The sequence below is a fragment of the Notamacropus eugenii genome, chromosome 1 (genome assembly GCF_028372415.1).
Source record: "Notamacropus eugenii isolate mMacEug1 chromosome 1, mMacEug1.pri_v2, whole genome shotgun sequence".
Lineage (NCBI taxonomy): Eukaryota > Metazoa > Chordata > Mammalia > Diprotodontia > Macropodidae > Notamacropus > Notamacropus eugenii.
Genome location: NC_092872.1, coordinates 349,211,442 through 349,231,833, shown reverse-complemented (window position 1 = coordinate 349,231,833; position 20,392 = coordinate 349,211,442). Strand labels below are relative to the sequence as shown.

The window sequence follows — 20,392 nt, the reverse complement described above, 5'->3', positions numbered from 1 at the left end:
TAAAGGCGTCCTGCTACCTGAAGCAAGGGAAATTCAAGCAGGCTGAAACACTATACAAGGAGATTCTTACTCGTGCACATGAGAGAGAATTTGGCTCTGTAGATGGTAAGAAATTTAGTTACATTTATAATGAAATACAGTAGAGTTCATTATTTAAGTAATTGTTTTAAAAATGAGTGGCAGTTTCCACAAGTGATTTTTGTGACATTCAAAAATATCGCTAATGACCTTGGGGGGGAGTAAATAATTCTTAAATTTAACTGGGATTAGCTTTGATTTAATTTATATCTATATCCACATAGATATATATATCTATCATATACTACATTGCCTCTAGTCTTTTCCTCTCATCTAGTCTCTACATCAGTGATGTTAAACTCAAATAGAAATGGAGGCCACTAACGTGTACATAAGAATTCCTATAGGTCACTTATTGACATTGAAAACTACATATTAACATTATGTATATTTGTTCTGTTGTATATTTATTTTGTTAAATATTTCCCAATTACATTTAATTGGGTTCAACTGAAGTGCCAGTAGAGTTGACACCTCTACACAGCATCAAAGGGATTTTTCTAAAGGACAGTTCTGTCTGTGCCACTCCTATGCTGAGTAGCTCCATTGGCTCGCACTGACTGCAGGATCAAATATTATTTCATCTTTATCTTATCCTTTTTAAACTTTTATTTTTGTGTACATTATATGGTATGCATAATTATTAGTGTACTAATTACCTGTACATAATTTATAAGTAAGTACATAAATGCTCAAAAATATTCTGGTACAGGTAATACACATACATATTGGAAGTACGTGTGTTGATGTTTTTTTACTGATGGAAGGATATGATCAGAAAAGTTTGGAGAGTCTATGTTACTCTTTCTCCTATGTCAGTGAGAAAAGTCAAAGTCTTTGTTTGCACCTCAACCTCTGACCTTATTTTGATTATTTTGGCTTTTCTATTCATTACTCTTCTTTTTTCGGCCTACATCTTTTTTTTCAATTCATTTTGAATTTAAATACAAAAAGATTAAAAAAAAAGAACATTTCCACATAACACAGCACAAGAAGAGGATTCAATGTACAATCATTAACTTCTGTTTCACGGCTTACTTTTCTGAAAAACTGTAATAAATACTATGCATCATTTTCAAAGTTGCTTTCTGTGCTTCATTCAAAGTTTTCTTTTGTTCTTTGCTGTGTACATTTTACTCACATCAGCCACAAAAGGACCTATGAAGGAAGATACTATCCACATCCAGTGAAAGAACTATTAAGAGATGTTGTAGAGGGTAAAGTGACATATAGGCATCTGGTGTGATATTGGGGTTGATGGAAAGGGAAGAGTCTAAGATAATGCTTAAGTGACTGATGACTAAAAGGATAGTGACAATATTGAAAGAAATAGAGAAGTTTTAAAGAGGGGTAGGTAGATGGGAAGGAACCCGTAGACATAATGAATTTGGGAAGTCAGCAGAATATATCTAGGAAGAGATGTTCATAAGGAACTTAGAGATTTGGAACTGAAATTCAAGAAAGAAAAGTAGAATGGATATAAAGATTTATCATGTAAAGGTTGTATCTAGGCTGTTCTTTGAAGGAATCCAGAGTTGATGATCCAGAGATGAGGAGGGAGTAAATTTCATATATGGAGGACCTCCCTGTGTAAATGCAGTGGTGGGAGATAGAATGTCATGATATTTGAAGAACAGCCAGCAGGTGCATTTAACTGGAATGCAGAGAACAGGAAGGGGTGTAATATAAAATAAGACAGGAAGGATAAGTGGGAGCCAGGTTGTGGAAGGCCTAAATGCCAGACTTAGGATTTTGTATTTTATCCTAAAGGAGTAGTGGGGAACCTTTAGAAATTTTAAGTCAAGTCTGTGTTTCAGGGATATTAATGCAGGGCAATGGTTTATGAGGCTATTGCAACAATTTAGGCAAGTATTTGGGTCCCCATGGACTAGAATGAGCTTATATATAGTACTAGCTTAGTGGTTACATGCAAAGATGATGGAAGATGAAGCACATACAAAAGATATCCCACACATGATGCATTTAGCTGTGCTTTAAGCTGTTACTATAGTATCTAATAATATCCACATGGGGAAGTACTAAGCCTCTGACTGAGTTCTCAGATTTTTGTGAGTTTTAATTTTTTTATGTTGAATCTCTTTTATTTACTCTTTAATTTACGTTTATAGTAAACTTGCAAAGTTTACTATATTATCCTCAAATGGATAAAAACAAATGGAAAAAAAACCCAATTCCAGACTTTACTCAATGCAGGATAAACTCTGTTGGATAGATATATTGAGAGAACTAAACTGGAAAATAGAGAATATGGTTTTTATTCATTTGTATATATAACATTCACAATAACTGATCGTGTTCTAGGACATGAAGAAGCCATAGATACATTTAGAAAGACTCACTTCCTCTCTATAGGAATCCATTATTTTCTTTGTTTTTTGATATCCTTTTTTAAAAATGGATATTTTTTGTCATCTTAATATCTTACTGTATACCTCTCCACCCTCTCCCAGTGAACCAATAAAGAATTTACTTATTTATTTTATTTTTTAAATTATTTTTTATTTGTTTTCAATGTTCTACAATCACCAATAAAGAATTTTTAAAAAGAGGAAGGGGGGAAAAAGTCATTCAGAGCTAACCAACACACTGAAGAAGTCTAACATCATATGCATTGTTTTATACTTGTAGTCTTCTACTTTTCAAAGTGAGCAGAAGTACCTTCTTATCTCACTTCCTTGGGTGGGCCTCCCATTTTTGAATCTATAAAAAGATTTAGAATTGGATCTGAGATCCCTTGCAGTTCTAAATCCTTAAGTGTTTCTGGGTGGAATTGGTGATAGGGATCTCTATATTTCCTTTACTAAAACTTTTCTCAGCATAAGTGAGTACACTAATGAATATGATTAAAATTTTCTGTGATAATTTAGGGTCATATAGATACTCAGGTTCATCATTCTGAATATCAAATTCAAGTACCTTAAGTACTTATTGAGTTCATAGTACTGTGCTCTAGGTGGAGATACATAGATGAAAAGTGTCAGTCTCTGTCTTGAAGGGACTGTTTAATAGTGAGAATAAACCATGTATGCAAAGATAAGTATAATATGAAGTAGAATGTGATAAGGGCAGATTTTAGGAGGTAGATATGTGAAGGATGCATGCTAGGCTTTGGGATAGCTTGTGTGAATGAACAAAGTGGGAATAATGCCGGATAAGACTGGGTAATAGCTAGTATACTGGTTGTCTGTAATGTATATGGCACAGAAAGGGAAATACAGTAAATTAAAAATAAGTTCAGGGTTGCTTAAATACATATTTTTATATATACATATATACACACAAGGTACTTAGGGCAGCTAGATGGTGCAGTGAAGAAAGAATGCCAGGTCTGGAGTCAAGAAGATTAATTAATTTTCCTGATTTCAGATCTGGCCTCAGACAGGTACTAGCTGTGTGATCCTGGGCAGTCACTTAATCCGATTTGCCTCAGTTTCCTCATCTGTAAAATGAGCTAGAGAAGGAAATGGCAAACCACTCCAGTATCTTTCTTTGCCAGGAAAGACCAAAATGGGGTCATGAAGAGATGAATGCAACTGCAAAACAACACAGGGTCCTTAAAACATATCCTTCTAAAAGCAATGGAGAGCCATCTGAAGGTTTTGGAGGAGAATTTATTAAGATTATTTTGGTGGTTAATGTGAAGGATGAATTGGGGAATGGAGATATTAGACTCAGGTTAATTAGACTATTTTAATAATTAATTTTTGAAAGCACTTTTTACCTCATTTATTCCTCACAACAAACACTTTGAGATAAGTTCTATAGCTGTTATTATTCTCATTTTATGGATGAGGAAATTGAGGCACTGAGAAATCAAATGATTTACCTGTGATCACATTTAGCATGTATTAAGGTAGAATTTGAAAACCAGCTCTCTCCTTAATCTGTCATCTTTTCACCATATTGCCATGCCTCTATAAATGAGAGCCTGAATTACCAGTAATGTGAGTGCAGAGGAAGTGCCTGGTGTGAGAGCTATTTGCACCCATTTGGATGTAGAAAATGAAGGCAAGGGAGTCAGAGAACTCTGGGCTTGGTTGACTAGGAGGATGGTGGGGAAAAGGGCAGGTTTCTTTAGGAGGAAGTGGTGAGTGCAACTTAGGGCACATGGAGTGTGAGATAGTGCTGGAATATCCAGATGGAAATATTCAGTAGGCAGTTGAAAATACAGAACTGGAGTTCAGGGAAGAGAATGATACTAGAAATAGTCAGGTAAATAGATTGATGGGTCATCACCATAAAGGTGATTGAAGACATTGCAAGTAGATGTAACTGTCAGGAAAGAAAGGTGGATGAGAGTCAAACACAGGGATTGAGGGGGAGTATCGGGGTCAGTACCTCCTTTGGTACTGGGGAAAGATGAATTGCTGCAGGAGACTGCTGTATTTTGCAGTATTGTAAATGTGGAAGACTTTTAAGCCAGTGGGATGATTTTATAGAAGGCTAAGGATGTATGTTTTCATTTGTTTTCTTTTGGTTGTCTCCTGAAAATAGTTAGAATATAACCAGAAATTCTGTTTCATTGAACATCTTGGTTATTTGGGTTTTGGTTTTTATTATATATGCATTTAAATGTATTACTTGCATTTGTCTCCCTAAGATTTAGTGTTTGAAGGAAAATCAACAACTGGGCTTTTTTTGTTTGTTTTTGGGTTTAATAGAATGTAAATATGAACATCATGATGTCCTTAAATTAAAACATTTAGTTATACATCCTGACTGATGTTATAATGTAATATCAGAACTGGTGAAGATTACTTGTTTAATATACAAAATAAATATCCCAAGGCTTGTTAGCTATATTGCTTCGCTATGTTTTCTTGAAGCCAAATGATTCTTAAATCATGTTGTCTGCCCCAGGTATTAGATATATTTTCAAGGTACAATTCTTCCCTTAAAACTAGAGAAAGAGAGAGAGAGAGAGAGAGAGAGAGAGAGAGAGAGAGTGTGTGTGTGTAAATAATAAAATAGGAACAACATAGAAGCAGCATATTTTAGTGGAGTTCTTAAACTTTTTTGTATCATCGACCTCTTTTAGCACACTAGTGAAACCTGTGGATCTCTTTTCAGAATAATGTTGGTTGCTATATTTGTAATTGAAGGAAATACTAAATTTCAGTTAGAAGTTAGTGAAAATAAAGATATTATTTTCCCCCATCCAAGTTCATGGACTCCTTGAAGTCTATAGATAGATCTTTATCCATGGTCCCCACATTAAGTACCTCTGGTTTAGTGGTAAAATTAGTGGATATGGAGTCTCAAAGGACTGGTGTTTCAATGCCAGCTCCGCCATTTACTAACAGGGTAAACTAATTTCTCTGTATTTTAGTTTCCCCCTCCACTAAATAAGGGAATTTGATTAGATATCATTTGAGGTATATTTCTTTAAATATATATTATATGATATGATACTCTTATTTTGAATTCTGATTAAAAGCTAGCAGACTTTAGAATACCAATTATACACAACAGTAAGAGTCATATAGACCATAGAATCAGTTAATCAACAAGAATTTATTAAGCTTTTACTATGTGCCAGGTTCTGTGGCTACATTGACAAGCGAAACCATCAGCGCTCTGAGTCTAATTCAATTAGGGGAGAATACACATAATATAAATAAGGATATGCAAAATGTGTTCAAAATAAACGTGGGATAAATTTTGGTGTAGGGGGATCCTAGCTGCTGGGGGGGATCAGAGAAAGCTTCATTTAGAAGTTGGTACTTGTACAGAGTTTTGAAGGAAATAAAGGATTTCATCAAAGGCAGAAGTGAGTCAGGAAAATATTCCAGAATAATTATGATTCTGATCTCTTGTTTTACCTTTGTATGTTTAGCTGCAAAACTTTTTACTAACATCTATGGTCAGCTCCATTTTTTGCTTAATGATCTTTCCAGAGTAGAATTGTTCCTCCCACCAGTTTCCATTTTTCTTTTTTCTCACTACCTCATAGGGGTGTTGTGAGAAAAGTGCTTTGTAATAAACCTTAAAATACTATATAAATGTGAGTAGCTATTTATGCCTTGCCATATGTTCCCTCATAAAAAAGAATCTTTTGAAAGCAGTATAACATTATAAGAATATTCTCTGTTGTGTTTAGTTAATGTCTGATTTTCTTCTCCCCCAGATGAAAATAAACCCATTTGGATGCATGCTGAGGAGAGAGAAGAATGCAAAGTAAGACTATAACATTTTTAGAGATTGTTCAAGATTTTCTTTGTGTGAGTTCAAGATTAATTGTTATATCATTTCTAATTTAGGGAAAACAAAAGGATGGGACATCTTTTGGGGAATATGGTGGCTGGTACAAAGCTTGCAAAGTTGATAGGTATGTGTGTTTTACATTGGCATACAATTGAAGTTGTTGGAGATATTTCAGACATTTTACTTTCATCATTTCAGAGTTTTCCTCAGCATTAAACTGGTGATTTGAAAGTCAAACAAACATTGATTGCCCAGTATATGTGAAGCATTAGGGATGCCAAAAATTTTTTTTAAATGACTCAGTCCTTGCCTTTAAGAAACTTTTCATGTTACTGGAGGAATAAGAAATATATAAATTTGTAGCATATAGAGTGCCTTTAAAAATCTATTCAAGATACTCTGTGGGCCTGTTTCCACTAAAAACTGTAGCCCATTGCTTCCTCTACTGAGTTTATTCTTAGTAGTCATCTAGAGTTCATAATTCAAAGCAAAGACATTTTATGAAATAGCATTGTAAACATTGTAGCAATGGTCATTTCAACCCCAGCACTGTTGTGTGGTGACTTTAAAGCCTCTCCTAGTAAGGGAAAGTGCATGCTGACAACTCTGTAGTGATAGCTAGTTGTGAATCATTATACTTAACTAACTAAAAAGCAAAGTGCCCCCAACCCAGGCTTGTCTTCCCTTTTAACCAACAAGGTTTTTAAAACTGTTTTTGTGTCTTGAAGACTGTTGGCTATCTAATGTTTTTAAATGTATATAATAAAACATATAGTATTATCAGACTGTTTATGTAGAGATACATTTATCAAAATATATTTTTAAAAAATCAGTTTCACAGATCCCAGGTTAAAAACCTATTTTAACTCCTTGGGCACTGAGATCATACTTGTTTATCTCAGACTATTGATTTAGAATTAGAAATTTCCAAAGTCCATGGCTTGGCATGCAAATAAATTTAATTCGGAACAAAAGGTAAGCAAAAGATATCAAGGTCATTATTTTCCATCCTGTTGACTTTTTGATGTATTCCAGTAACAAAACCTTTTAACTTTGGTGCTGTATTTTGGATATATCTTTGTCAGTCACCCACAGGAATAATAAATACAAGGTAGAAAATGAAAAGGAGTCAAGAATAGACAGTATAAAGAACTCTTAGGAAATTTGAAGAGGGAGAGAACACTCTCAGCTGAGGGGAAATTTGCATAGGGGAATTGACACCTGAGCTGAGCTCTGCAGGTAGATTATAGTACCATGGGCTTATAGTTTAATTAGTCTAATCCTTTAATTTTACAGATAAGGAAACTGAGTCCTAGGGAGATTAAGTGACTTGTTCTAGGTAGTAAAGGGCAAAGCCAGAATTTCAAACTAGTTCCTGTGTCTCCAAAGCCAGCCTTTTTTTTCGCTGTACCATGCTACATCCTAACAATTCAAAAAGTCAAGAATGAGGAGGGTGTGCATTTCAGACATGGATATGGAAAAGAGCATTTGAGAGTTTGGGGAATAGCAGGTAGCATAACTTGGCTGGGAAGAAGAGTATGTGAGATGTTATAACATGAAGTAATGCTAGAAAAGGTGTGGTGAAACAAACTTGCAGAAGGACTTAAACAGTGGTTAAAGAATTTTTATTTTTATCCTAGAGACATTAGTAAGTGAAGACTTTTGAACAGGGGAATAACATAGGATTAAATTTGTGCCTCAGGAAGATTATTTTGGCAGCTGTAGAAAAGGTGGATTAGAGAGATGAGAGACTGAAGGCAGGGAGAGGAGTTACTGGGGTGAGGAACCTGCAACCTCAAGACCCCATGTGGCTCTACTAGATCCTCAGGTGCAGCCTTTTGACTGAGGCCAAGTTTTACAGAACAAATCATTTTATTAATGGGATGTGTTGTGTGAAGTTTGGATTCAGAGGGTCTCACTTGAGGACCTAGAGGCCACATGTGGCCTTGAGGATGCAGGTTCCTCATTCCTGATTAGGATATTACAGTAGTGCCCAGGTGAAGGCTGTTGAGACCTGAAATAGGTTAGTGGAAATATGAATAGAGAAAGGGAGATGGATGTGAGTAAGGTGGAGGTACAGTGTACAGGCCTTGACAGTTGATTGAATGGGGATAGGTGAGTGGAGAAAAAAGAATCAAAGATGACCCTTAGGCTTTAGGTCTGGGGGACCAAGAGGACAATGGTGGTGCCATCATCAGAAATAGGGAAATTTGTCAGAGCAAAATTTAGGGAGGAGGTGAAAAATTGGTTTTAGACATAGAATTTGAAATGCTAGAGAGGTATCCATGTGAAAATGTTCAGTGGGCAGTTGGAGGTTCTATGATATTGGAGCTGAGGAGAGATTAGAGATAGATATAAAGCTTTTGGAGTCAGTCTACATAGCTGTGACCTCTGACACAGTGGGTGAAAGAGGAGAAAAAAGATCCTGATACAGTGTCTTGGGGGATATACTCAGATTTAGGGGCAGGAGATGAGCCTAAGGGGAGACTAAGAAAGGCATGTAGTCTGATAGGGAAGAGCAGAGCTAAATGAGATCACTGTTGCAGTATATCGTGTTAAAGGCTTTAGAAATGTCATGAAAGGGTGAAAATTGATAAAATGTCATTGAATTTAGCAACTAAGACATACTTGGCAACCTTCAAGAGTAGTTTCAGGACTGTTGGGGTTGAAGCCAGATTTCAGGGGATAAAGGAATGAAAGGGTAATGAAGAGGCAGCAGTGAGTGTTAATATACTCTTCATAGGAGTGTAGCAATGAAAGGAAGAAGGAGATGCATGGAACTTGATGTGGTAACATAGTCAAGGGAAATTTGGTGTTGGTGATTGTTTTAATAAATCATAAAGTCAGTAAACCTCAGCAAAAAAGTATGATTAAGTTCAATAATTTTCTTAATCATGGCAGATTTCAAATAAATAGGCAGAGCATTAGGAAAACTCTAAATTTGTTATACTGTCTATATTGACAAATTTATGAGCAAAGAAAAACAAAAAATCCATTTGCTCTTCCATTTTTCTGAAGTTTTGTTATCTTTATACTTATTCTTTTTTACATAGTTGTAGTCAGCGTTTGTCTAGTGTTGGTTCTGTTTCTTGCTTTTCATCCTTTTATGTAGTTTTCCTTATTTCCTTGTATTTATATTTATAGTTTTTATGATGTTATATTTCATTGCACATATCATTATTCAGCAATTATAATATTTTTATGTAGATAAGTGTTTTTTTCTTTTTCCATGATATCATTAAAGACTTTGGAGTAGATTAAAGGGTACAATACTGTAAGCAGATTTATCTGCTGATCTTTTAGTATTGGATTTTATTATTTTCTTCTGTTTTTGTCCATTTTTTGGGTGTAAAGTGGTAGCATCTTAACTTTGTCTTGATTTGTCATTTTCGAATCCTAGCTGCCTCCTGTGCATCTCCACATGAATGTTCTCTTACCAATCAAAACTTACCATATCTAAAATGAAACTTATTCCTTCTAAACTCACTCTTAATTACCCTTTCTTTTAAGAGAACTTTAATTCATATTAAGAGAACCTTAATTCATAATCTCCTTGATGCTGTATTCAGTTGCCAAGTCTTAGTGGTATCATCTCTTATATCCTTTAGTTGAGACCCTTATCATAGATGATTATTATAGTTTTCTAAACTCCCAAAATAGCATTCACAAAATACAGGCCTGACTCTGTGAATACCCTTGCTTTTTACCGTTAAATACAAAATTCTCAGCTTGACATTTAAAGCACTCATGTGTCTTTCCAGACATTTCTTTTATGCCTCTGTTACATCTCCCTTCCAGCTAAACTGGATTACTCTCCCAAATTCAACACTCTGGCTTCCATCCCTGCTGTTATATAATCTGTCCACAGTACCTGCAGGGTGTTCCTTTCTCACTTTTGCCTCTTAGAATGCCTAATTTCCTTCATGGCTCAGCCAAGTTTCTATTTCTTAAACAAAAATTTTTCTGGCTTTCAAGTTGTTGCTAGTGTTCTCTCCTTCAGATTTTCCCGTGTTCGTATTGTATCTCCTGCAGTAGAATGTAAGCTTCTGTAGGCAGATACTATTTTGTTCTTGAATACTTTTTTGATCCCCCCATGCTGCTTCCAGACATAAGCTGGCTACCATGACTCAGTAGCCTTTCCTTTGAGCTTCGCCATTTCCACATTTCTTATTCAGCCTAGATCCTGTAAGCAGTATCTACCAGTCTCCAAGTCATTCTCCTTCCTTTCTCAAGAGTTTAATATCTAAGTCATAATCTTCCTGTCTCCCCCAGTTCCTTCCCTACTGGGGGACTTAAACATACATCTTGATGTCCCCTTTGACACCCAAATATCCCAGTTCCTTGTTCTCTTTAAATCATGTGACCTCATCTCAGCTAAATAAAGGTATAGTCATGCCCTTGATCTCACCATTACCCACAAATGTTCTGCTTCCACAGTCAAAAACTGAAATACTTGTAAACTAATAACCCGTAATATTCTTCATCTTCCTGTACATTCCCCCTCTAAGACTATTTTTTATCTTCACCATGACCCCTAATTTCATCATCATCCCTACTCTAACTTACCGTTCTTAATCTCCACCCTTTTATTAACCACTTTATTTTCAAATCCCTGGCCCACCTATCCTATTGATGCTGAATAAAAGAGTTTCTATTTTATCCTCCAGCAACTGACACAGTAGATAAAGTATTGGACATGGAGTCAGGAAGACTTTATCATCCTGAGTTCAAATCTGGCCTTCAGGCACTTACTAGCTATGTGAACCTGGACATGTCACTTCACCCTGTTTGCCTCAGTTTCCTCATCATCAGTGAAATGAGCTGGAGAAGAAAATGGTAAACCACTCCAATACCTTTGCCAAGAAGACCCTGAATGGGGTTACAAAGAATAAAGATACGACTGAAAATGACTGAACAACAACTCTAAACATATTCTATTGTAGACGCAATAGGGAACCTCTAGAGTTTTTTGAGTTGGGGAGTGACATGGTCAGATTTAACTTAAGGAAAATTACTTGGGCAGCAGTGTAATTTAGAGTGTGAATAGATACAGTCCTAGCTGTAAGCTCTAGTCCTATGTTATAAATTTCTGTTGAATATTTCAAGTTGATATCTAAGTATCTTGTTCAAAACTGAACTCATTACCTTTCCTCCAAACTCATCCTTCTTCTCTTCTGAATTTCCCTATTTCTGCCAAGGGCACCACCATCCTGCCTCCATTGTCATCCATGATTACTCACTTTCACTCACTCCATACATCCAATTATTTCCAAATCCTATAATTTTTTCCCCTTTCCACAATATGTCTTTAATGTGTCCCCTTTGTACTCATAAAGTTATTACCCTGGCTTAGGCCCTCATCATTTATCACATTATAAGAGATGAAATAGCACAGCAAGAATCATAGTTGGAAGGGACTTCATGTATTATCTAGTCTAATCCATACATGAACTAGAGTTCTATCTGAAATTTCTCAGTGATCAGTGTTTGCCTGGGCAGACTATTGTATTTTTTAGTGATTCTGATTGTTAACTTTTGTCTTTGATTTTGAGGGAAAGTCTTTTTCTTTTTTAATTTCAACTTGTTGCTTCTAATTCTGCCCTTTGGATTGAAGCACAACAAGTCTAATTCTTCTTTTGCTGAGAGAATGTTTGGACTGTACCTCCTAATTACTCTTTATGTTGATTCTCATTTGGGCCTCATAACCCCATAAGATAAGTAGAAGTTTAAATAATATTCCATTGCTAAGGGAAATATAGTCTCAGAGAGATTAAGGGACTTGTCCAGGGTTACATACTCCTAGTGAGAGAATAAGGTATCCTAATCCAAGTATGTTACTCAGAGTTGTGTGTTCTTTTTTTGCATTAATTTTGCATTTTTTTTTTGCATAAAGAAATTCAGTTTGAATAAATAAAGTATTAAAATAAGCATAATAGCTAAGGTTTTTTTCTTGTCTTTGTAGGTTTAATGTTTAGTTAGCTATAGCACATGTGGACCAAATGATTTTTCTTGTGATTGAATAAAGAAGTTGCATCACCTGCCCTTGATTTCTCAGTCATGCTTTTATTTGGGGTTTAATGGTAGAATACAGAGTAAGTTACTTTGCGTTATAAAAACATATTGATATTTTATTGGTGGGGTGGGAAAGTCTAGATCTTGGAAATTTTACCAGTCTCTTTACCCATTCCTCTCTAGTTTCCTTAAAGATTCAGTTCAGGAGCCATTTTCCACATAAGACCTTTCTTGGTCTTCCTGAAACCCTGCTCCTTGTACCCCTAGCTACTAATGGCTTACCTCTGAAATGATGTGGTACTTATTTCATATTTATTTCACACATGCATGTGTATATGTATACATGTACACAGTGTGCAACATATATAACATATATGCACACTTGTGTGTATGTATAGACATGCATGTTGTCTTCCCTGATATAAATTCCTTGAGTGCAATTTTATCTTTGTGTCCCTTATACATTCCTGACATATTGTAGGCACTTAATAAATGCTTCCTATGAGATGGTCTGCTTTGCATATTCCAAGTGTATATTAGCTGACTCTGTTTCATTTGACTTTTATGATATTGTATATAATTCTGTTCAAGAACCATTTTATGTCCAAAGCACTAGGTTATTCAAACATTAAGTGTTTGCAACCATTAATTTTATAGTCTTAGTAGTATAAGAGATCAGAAATTGAATACATCTTAAGGAATCATTTTGATTGTTTTGCCAGTCATGAATTAGTTATATACAATGCTGAGAAAAATCTTAAGAAAAAATTTAAATCTATTTAAGAATTTATTAAATATAGCATTAAGTATGAAGGTTATGTCCCACAACTTAGATCACAGATAGACTTGAGTTTCTAGAGAAAGAAGAAATTTCCAAAGAAATTTAAAATTTTGAAATAATCCTGGAATATAATTTTAGTGATTTCCAAGTTAAATTTCTACCTACTCTTTAGAACTATGTTCATGGCAGTAGTAACCTGATACTCTTGTTTTCTACTGTATTAATTATAAATCTGTTTAACACTTTTCTACAGTCCAACTGTGACAACTACTTTAAAGAACCTTGGAGCACTTTATAGACGTCAAGGCAAGTTTGAAGCTGCTGAAACATTAGAGGAAGCAGCCATGAGGTCTCGAAAACAGGTAAATTTTAAATCTCTCTTGTTTTTAGTTTTTATATTTATCAGGACTTTTTAATTTAGATGGGACATTGGATAGAGCACTGGACCTGGAGTCAGGAAGACCAAAGTTCAAATCCAACCTCAGACTAGCCATGAAATCTCTTAACCTTTTTCTACCAAAGTTTCTTGATCTGCAAAATTGGGATAATAATAGCACTTACCTCACAGGGCCATTGTGAGGATCAAATGAAGTAATATTTTTGAGTGCTTGGCGTAGCTAAATATTATTACATAATAACGTAATAATTTCTTCTTCTGAAAGTCTTATTTGGGAAAATTTATAGGAGTAAAATGTCAAATATTTGTCTATTATTTTAATTTTTATAATTAAATCATAGCATCGTAGAATACTAGAACCCAAAAGGAATTTAGAGAACACCTGGTTCAATGCCTTCATGATACAATTGAAGAAACCAAGGCCCATAGAGATAGTAGTCAGGAAATCCTGCAATGTCACCAATGTCTTTTCCTACATAGCATGTGTTCTCTGTAATGTTATCTTGTCTCTGTTTAAGTTGGAAGAATCAGTAACTATAATTTGTGACTAAATTCTGACTTCTTAATTACCTTTGTAAATCCTAATGTATTATTGAGGCTCATTTCTGGATTTTTTTCTGACATTCAGTAGTCTTTCAAACATACTTTTCTTGGGAAGAAGAAAGTTACTCATTGAATTGAGTATCATGAAACATTTGGTCATAATTTGAATCCTGATTTTCCATTTTTCCTGTTAAATTGCCAAAGTTCTCCAGAATTTTCAAATTCCTTATAAAGTAATATGAGATAAAATTGCCTGTAAGCAAGTGGGATGACTTATACTATAAATAGTATGAGATGTAGTAACAGTGCATTGGACCTGTGTTTTTGCAACTGTGTGACCTTGGCAGGTCATCTTAAAATTTGTTTTTTCATTCAATGAAATAGGGAGGTTGAATTATATGACCCATAAGGTCCCTTCTACCTCTCACATTCAGTTATGTGATCTCATTATTTATGAATTGTATTATGTTTATTAGTAACATCAGCCATTAAACCTAGCATTCAATAAACATTTGTTATTAAGTGCCAACCTACTGTACACAACAACCATTCCTGTGTTATGTGTAAGATGAATCAACAAAAGTTATACAGTAGATTGTACCATGTAATTTTTTTTACTGAGATCTTTTGTTTTTATGTTACCTTTGATTCCTAATATATTCCTTTTTCTTTAGTACAATATCTTGGGAAATAAGCAGTCATGTCGTTTGTCCTTTATGATAAAGAAAAGCAAAAGTCATATTAAAATAGATAAATGTCATCTTTTATGTAAACTTCTTTGAGTTAAATTCCATTTTTAAATCTACACAGTACCATGCAGATACTAGCTAATAACTAAAATTCCGTTAAAAAAATCATCACATGCAAAATGAACATTATTTAGCATAATACATTGCTTATGAAAATCAAAAAAATTATAAAGTTGCTATTAACTGAAATGTAGATATGCATTTGTTTTAGCTTTATTTTACTAATATAGTTTCTTTTAGGAGAATTAATTATATTAATATAAATTGAGCTAGCTAGGCATAAATGGCACACAAATGAAAATTGATACATGACATTTCTAAGGCCCTCAGTAGTTAAAAATGCTTTATATTCATTCTCAGTTGAGCCTCAGAACTCTGTAAAGTAAGTAGAAGTACAAGTAATATCCTCTGGATAATGAAATAGGAGTTCAGAGAAATTAAGGGTCTTGTCTAAGGTTATATATCCCTAGTTACAGAATAAGGTATGTTACTCAGAGTAAAATGTTGTTTTCATTACTCCACCTGCCCTTGATTTCTCTGTCATGCTTTAATGTGGGGTTGATGGTGGAAAACTGAGTAATTTACTATCTGTTATAAAAATGTATTGATTTTTTTTTCAGTAGAAGTTCTAGATCTTGGAAATTTTCCAGTACAGTTTTAGTGCTGAAATGTAAATCCTTTTTTCCCCCTGCCTGGCTCATAGGGTCTTGACAATGTTCACAAACAGAGAGTAGCTGAAGTGCTAAATGACCCTGAGAGCATAGAAAAAAGAAGAAGCCGAGAAAGTCTCAATGTTGATGTGGTAAAGTACGAGAGTGGTCCTGATGGAGGGGAGGAAGTGAGTATGAGCGTAGAATGGAATGGGGTAAGTACAGTACACAGTTTACAAGTATAATATAGGCAGTTCACTGCTATAACAAAATCTGCTTTCTTTATAGCCCTCTTTCCATTAGCATTTTTTCATTAGTTTTTCTAGCTCATTTATTTTGGACTTTTGTCATTGTTAAAATCAAGCGAGAATTAAGAAAACATAAGATCCTGCCTTTTGCTAATTAACTTTTGTTATTATTTGAACTTTTTACTCATTTAAACCAGTTTGAAATGATAATTTTGTTTTTAGGAATTGAAAGCTTGGGCTTAACTATGAGCATTTAAATGCTGATTGAGTGTCCTGGTTATTTAGAGCATGATACATAAAGTATAGGTTCACTTTAGTATTGGGATTAGTTTGACAGTTGGCTAATTTGCTTTTATTTACTCATTTTTATCACTAATTTCAGTGTTTTTATTTCACTGCTTAGACTGCTATATATTTTGTTCAATTGAATCACTTTACATTAAAGAAAAATCAATTTATAAACTAAAATTGTATAAATGACTGCTTTTTCTTTATATGTGTTCCCAATATAAAAATACTGTTCATCTGTTTCCATTTGAGAGAGGAGGATATCCAGAGTGGTGCATTTATATCTTATGAAGAGTTTTATTCAGATTAACTCATTTAACCCATATGCCAGTTCCTATAGGAAAAGTGTTGTGGTTGTATTTTAATCCTCTTAATAAGGTTAGTTTTAGTTTTTGACTGTTTTTAGAAGATTTATAAAAACTCAAACTTGAATGTCAGAGATGAATCTTAGATACTAAATATGAAGAAACTGTTGCCATATTTGGAACCTTTAATGTTTGTGAAAAGCATTATATTACTTGAAATTCATTTTACCTTTTGAAATCACAGGTTTGTATTCTAAAAGAAGTCAAATGTGGCTTTTTATATGCTTCTTATTTATTGAATGTTTATGATATGAGCAGTTTTAAGTTATATTGTCTAGCTCTTTTTGACTTTTATTTGCATCAGGTAGTTTTTTATTGCAGGATTTGCTAGAATGTGTTCAGTTGTTTTCTTGAAGAAAAGCTGTATTGTAATGCCAGGAACTTTGCACGTTCAAGAAAAGGGATGCAGTTTAGTTAATTATAGTTCCATAAAGAAGTTTTTGCCATATTTGTTTAGTGATAGGTTCTCATTACCTAACCATTTTTTCCTTTTGATTAGTATGTTAGCTTGTTTACTACATGAATCCATTTCTTTATCAGGATCTTATACATCTGTGGTAGTTTGATAGAAATTATTCTAAGGGACATTTTTGTAAAAATGAGTCATGCTGCAGAAATTGGAGAGTGAATCTTCTCATCATTTTCTAAAGCTGGCATTTCCTTGGCATTGGTTTTCTCAGTGCCAAGACAATCAATCAGCATCCATTTTGATATCCTTACATCTGTCGTATAGTGGCCCCAAAAGAAAACATTTGAATAGTTTTTAATATTGTCCACTTGATATTGGAACTGTGTACTGTACTCTTCCCTATAATATGCTGTTTTATTTGCATGCTTTTATATGCTAGGAGTAAATAAAATTATTTTTACTTATTAAAAGTAAGTGTGTAGTTTTTGATATTCTTAATAGAAGTTCTTAAAGAACTCTTGAGACGGTATTTCTAGGTCAATATATTTGCCTGAAAATGAGCTAATTAAGTCATTGATAACTTTAAGACTGGAAATTACTTAGGAGAGTTGATTGCATTATTTCTGTCAATAGTTATCATCATCACTATTTTGCCTTATTATGGAATCTTTCCTCTCTTGGAAGAGTGGACTACAACATCCTGCCTGTTGGGATTTCAGCCTAGAATTATACATAATATACTTACAATTTTCAAATGAGTAAAGAGTAGTTATTTTCTTAAATAGATTCCTATTTTCTTTGTATTCTTCTCAAACTTTTTCATTTTACAACTTAGGACCATTGGCACTACAATATTTGGGTGTTATTTTCTCCTCTTCACAAACTCCTCTTATCAGAAACTAACACAGTGTTTTTCTTTTCAGAGGCAATATTCTTGACCCCTTAATCTCTAAGTGGACCAACAGCTTTGATAAAATACATTCCAGGTGCATTGTACTGGGTTAATTCACTTTAAGCTGTAGTAAAATACCATCATGTTACTTTAAGATTTCACAATATAAACTTGATATTGTCCATTTGGTCAATCGTATTTTGGCAGCATGGCTCCTCCACCAATAAAGGTGATGAGTGATGGGATGTGAGACCAGAGGGAAAGATATATGGTAGGAAATAATGGGATATTTTCAGTTTTAATAATGTGTGCAAATTTTTGAGCCCACATATGCTGTTATTCAGACGGAATGCAAACATATGACTTACGTATGTTCGAATGGAAACTACAACATTAAGTTAATATAGTATGTGAATACTCTTTGATTCCACCTATTTACAGAGAGATGAATTATATATTCTTCAAAAATATGAGGAATATCGATGAGCAAATTTTGAGATTTAAACCCTAATTTTTAACAATGTAATAATAGTTCCTTTGTTTAAGAAGGTACATATCACATTCTGTGAGATTTTAAGTTTTAAGTAAATTTCATTGAGTTGAAAGAAAACAGTTTTTGAACTTGAGATTATAATTGCTTATTTAAAATGTAACTTGCCTGAAAGAAGTCCTGAAAAGCAGTCACTTAAAAAGACAAGTTTTATTTTGCTTTTTCAGTTCCCCATGTTTCTGAACCTGCCAGAGTAGTATATAAATAATATTCTTGATTAGAGTTACTTTTAAACTCTGAATGTAAAGTTAGACATATTTCTTGAAAGGGTAGTCCTGTGTTTCACATAAAATGTGTATGTGCATGCATATCTCAGACCCTTATGTGTACTAGTGATATGGAGCAGTCCTTTCAGGTGGTTTATGAATAAAATTTAGTGATCATGTTTAAAACTTACTTTTCCAGATTTGCCTTACCATGAACATCAGATATATAATTACAATTGAACATGTTGAATTCTATGTAAAATATTCTGTATGAATTAAAAGTGTTATCTTTCAACTAGTTATCAGAATTGGAAATTAAGGATCCATGATTTCCTATGTCCATTTACTTATGTAATTATCTCCTTTGGGAAGAGGGGGGAGGGTGGAACACCTAAAAATAAAATTTAGTACCATATATATTCTTCTACTCAATATGATCTGGAGCTTGTTTCTGACTAAAATATTCTGGTTAATAGAGTTTCCTTGTTTTATTAATTTTCTGGGTAGATGAAAGACAACATTTCTAGAGTTTTTATTTAGAATTTGAGGTATTTTGTTGTAATTATTTATCTAGTGTTCATTGAAAGTGACCTACTTAACATTAAATACATGGGACATAACTTTATAAATATATATATGTATATAGAACATTTTTATATAGGTTTTATACACATATATTTGTGTCATAATAATTGTTCTCATTCCTGTAGTGTTTTCAGTTTGTAAAGTACTTCCTGAAGGCTCTTCAGGACATCAGTTATAATTATGTTGTAAATAAAGTGCCAATAAACAGGCAATAAAATGCTAGATAAACTGACTTTATCATAGATCCCTAATCATTAGCCTTAGGTGTAAGGCTCCAGATAGAAGTAGCAACCATTTCATTAAAGGATAGGACTTGTCAGTGTGTGAGAAAATGACAGAGTAATACACGGACACTTGAACCAAGACTGCTGAGAGCCTTTCAGGTTACTACTTTTTACACACCAAATGGAGTGCTTTTTCAGATGAGGAAAACTCACTTGACATACTCTGTTGAACATCTAGTTCTGAAATGTTAGAAATAGAATCACTTCAAGATTCAGCTCTTTTAAAAAGGTGACTGAACTAGAACGAATGTTGTTTATTTAATACTTTTAAATTATAGTAGAACTATTTTCCTGAAGAACAGCAAGAGCTTTACTTATGTTTCTTGTCCTCCCAACATCCTTGGGGAGTTGGTAACAAGTTTTATTTTTCCATTTTAAAGATGAGGAAAATGAAGCTCGGGCTGGTTAAATGACTTGCTCAACGTTCCATGGTGAGTCAGAGCTAGCAAATGAAATCAGGTCTCTTGACTCTGTCTAGGGCTTTTTGCACTAGACTGTCTTGCTTCCATTATAGAGACCAGTGACACATTTCTTCCTTTGGAAATTCTAATTTCATAGCTCATTTTATCAGTTGTATGTTCATCTTTTAAAATGTGCCATAGATATTCAGATCAGTGGAACTTTGGTTCCTAGAGGTATCAGTTTTGCCTGTTAATTTCTTAAAGAATATAAATGTTTTTTGTTTACAAAAGAAAAAAATTTCTCCCTTGTTGTAATGAATAGGCTAAGAAAACATTTCTGACAAATGTTAAAACTTAAATGAATGTACCTTTCATATTTTTAGATTTTTATTTTTTTAAATTGTAGGGTTTTTCCAGAGTTACTCTTAAATATGATCATTTGCAGAATTTTATTTTAAGAAAATTTTCTAACATATACCAAAATGTTTTATTTTTATTTTGATGTTAAAGTTAACTAAATCTATAAAACAATAGCATGCCTAGAATAGCTATTTAATTTTAAAACATAAGTAACAGATGAAAGTAATTCCAAGTACCTTTTCTTTTTTCAAAAAGAATGAAAGTTTTTTACGACCTAGAAATACTGTAAACAAAGCTATTTTAAGTAGAAAACTACTGAAAATAATTTTTAAACAGTTTCATTCAGATTTTCTTTCTTCATTTCTGTCT

The 20,392-nt window shown here is 33.7% G+C and overlaps 1 protein-coding gene across 21 annotated transcripts in view; it reads left to right on the top strand.

Moving 5' to 3' along the window:
• Nucleotides 1–20,392, top strand: part of KLC1 (kinesin light chain 1) — an 84,440-nt gene that overhangs the window by 43,341 nt on the left and 20,707 nt on the right. For 4 of the 21 annotated variants that reach the window (XM_072630092.1, XM_072630089.1, XM_072630094.1 and 1 more), the window contains exons 9-13: nt 6–105; nt 6,227–6,276; nt 6,360–6,427; nt 13,350–13,458; nt 15,489–15,623. In XM_072630092.1, the coding sequence (XP_072486193.1) occupies nt 6–105; nt 6,227–6,276; nt 6,360–6,427; nt 13,350–13,458; nt 15,489–15,623 (462 nt within the window). Of the gene's footprint in view, nt 1–5; nt 106–6,226; nt 6,277–6,359; nt 6,428–12,265; nt 12,396–13,349; nt 13,459–15,488; nt 15,651–17,668; nt 19,694–20,392 lie in introns of those variants that run through there. The other 17 variants (XM_072630091.1, XM_072630102.1, XM_072630087.1 and 14 more) reach the window with 12 other exon arrangements.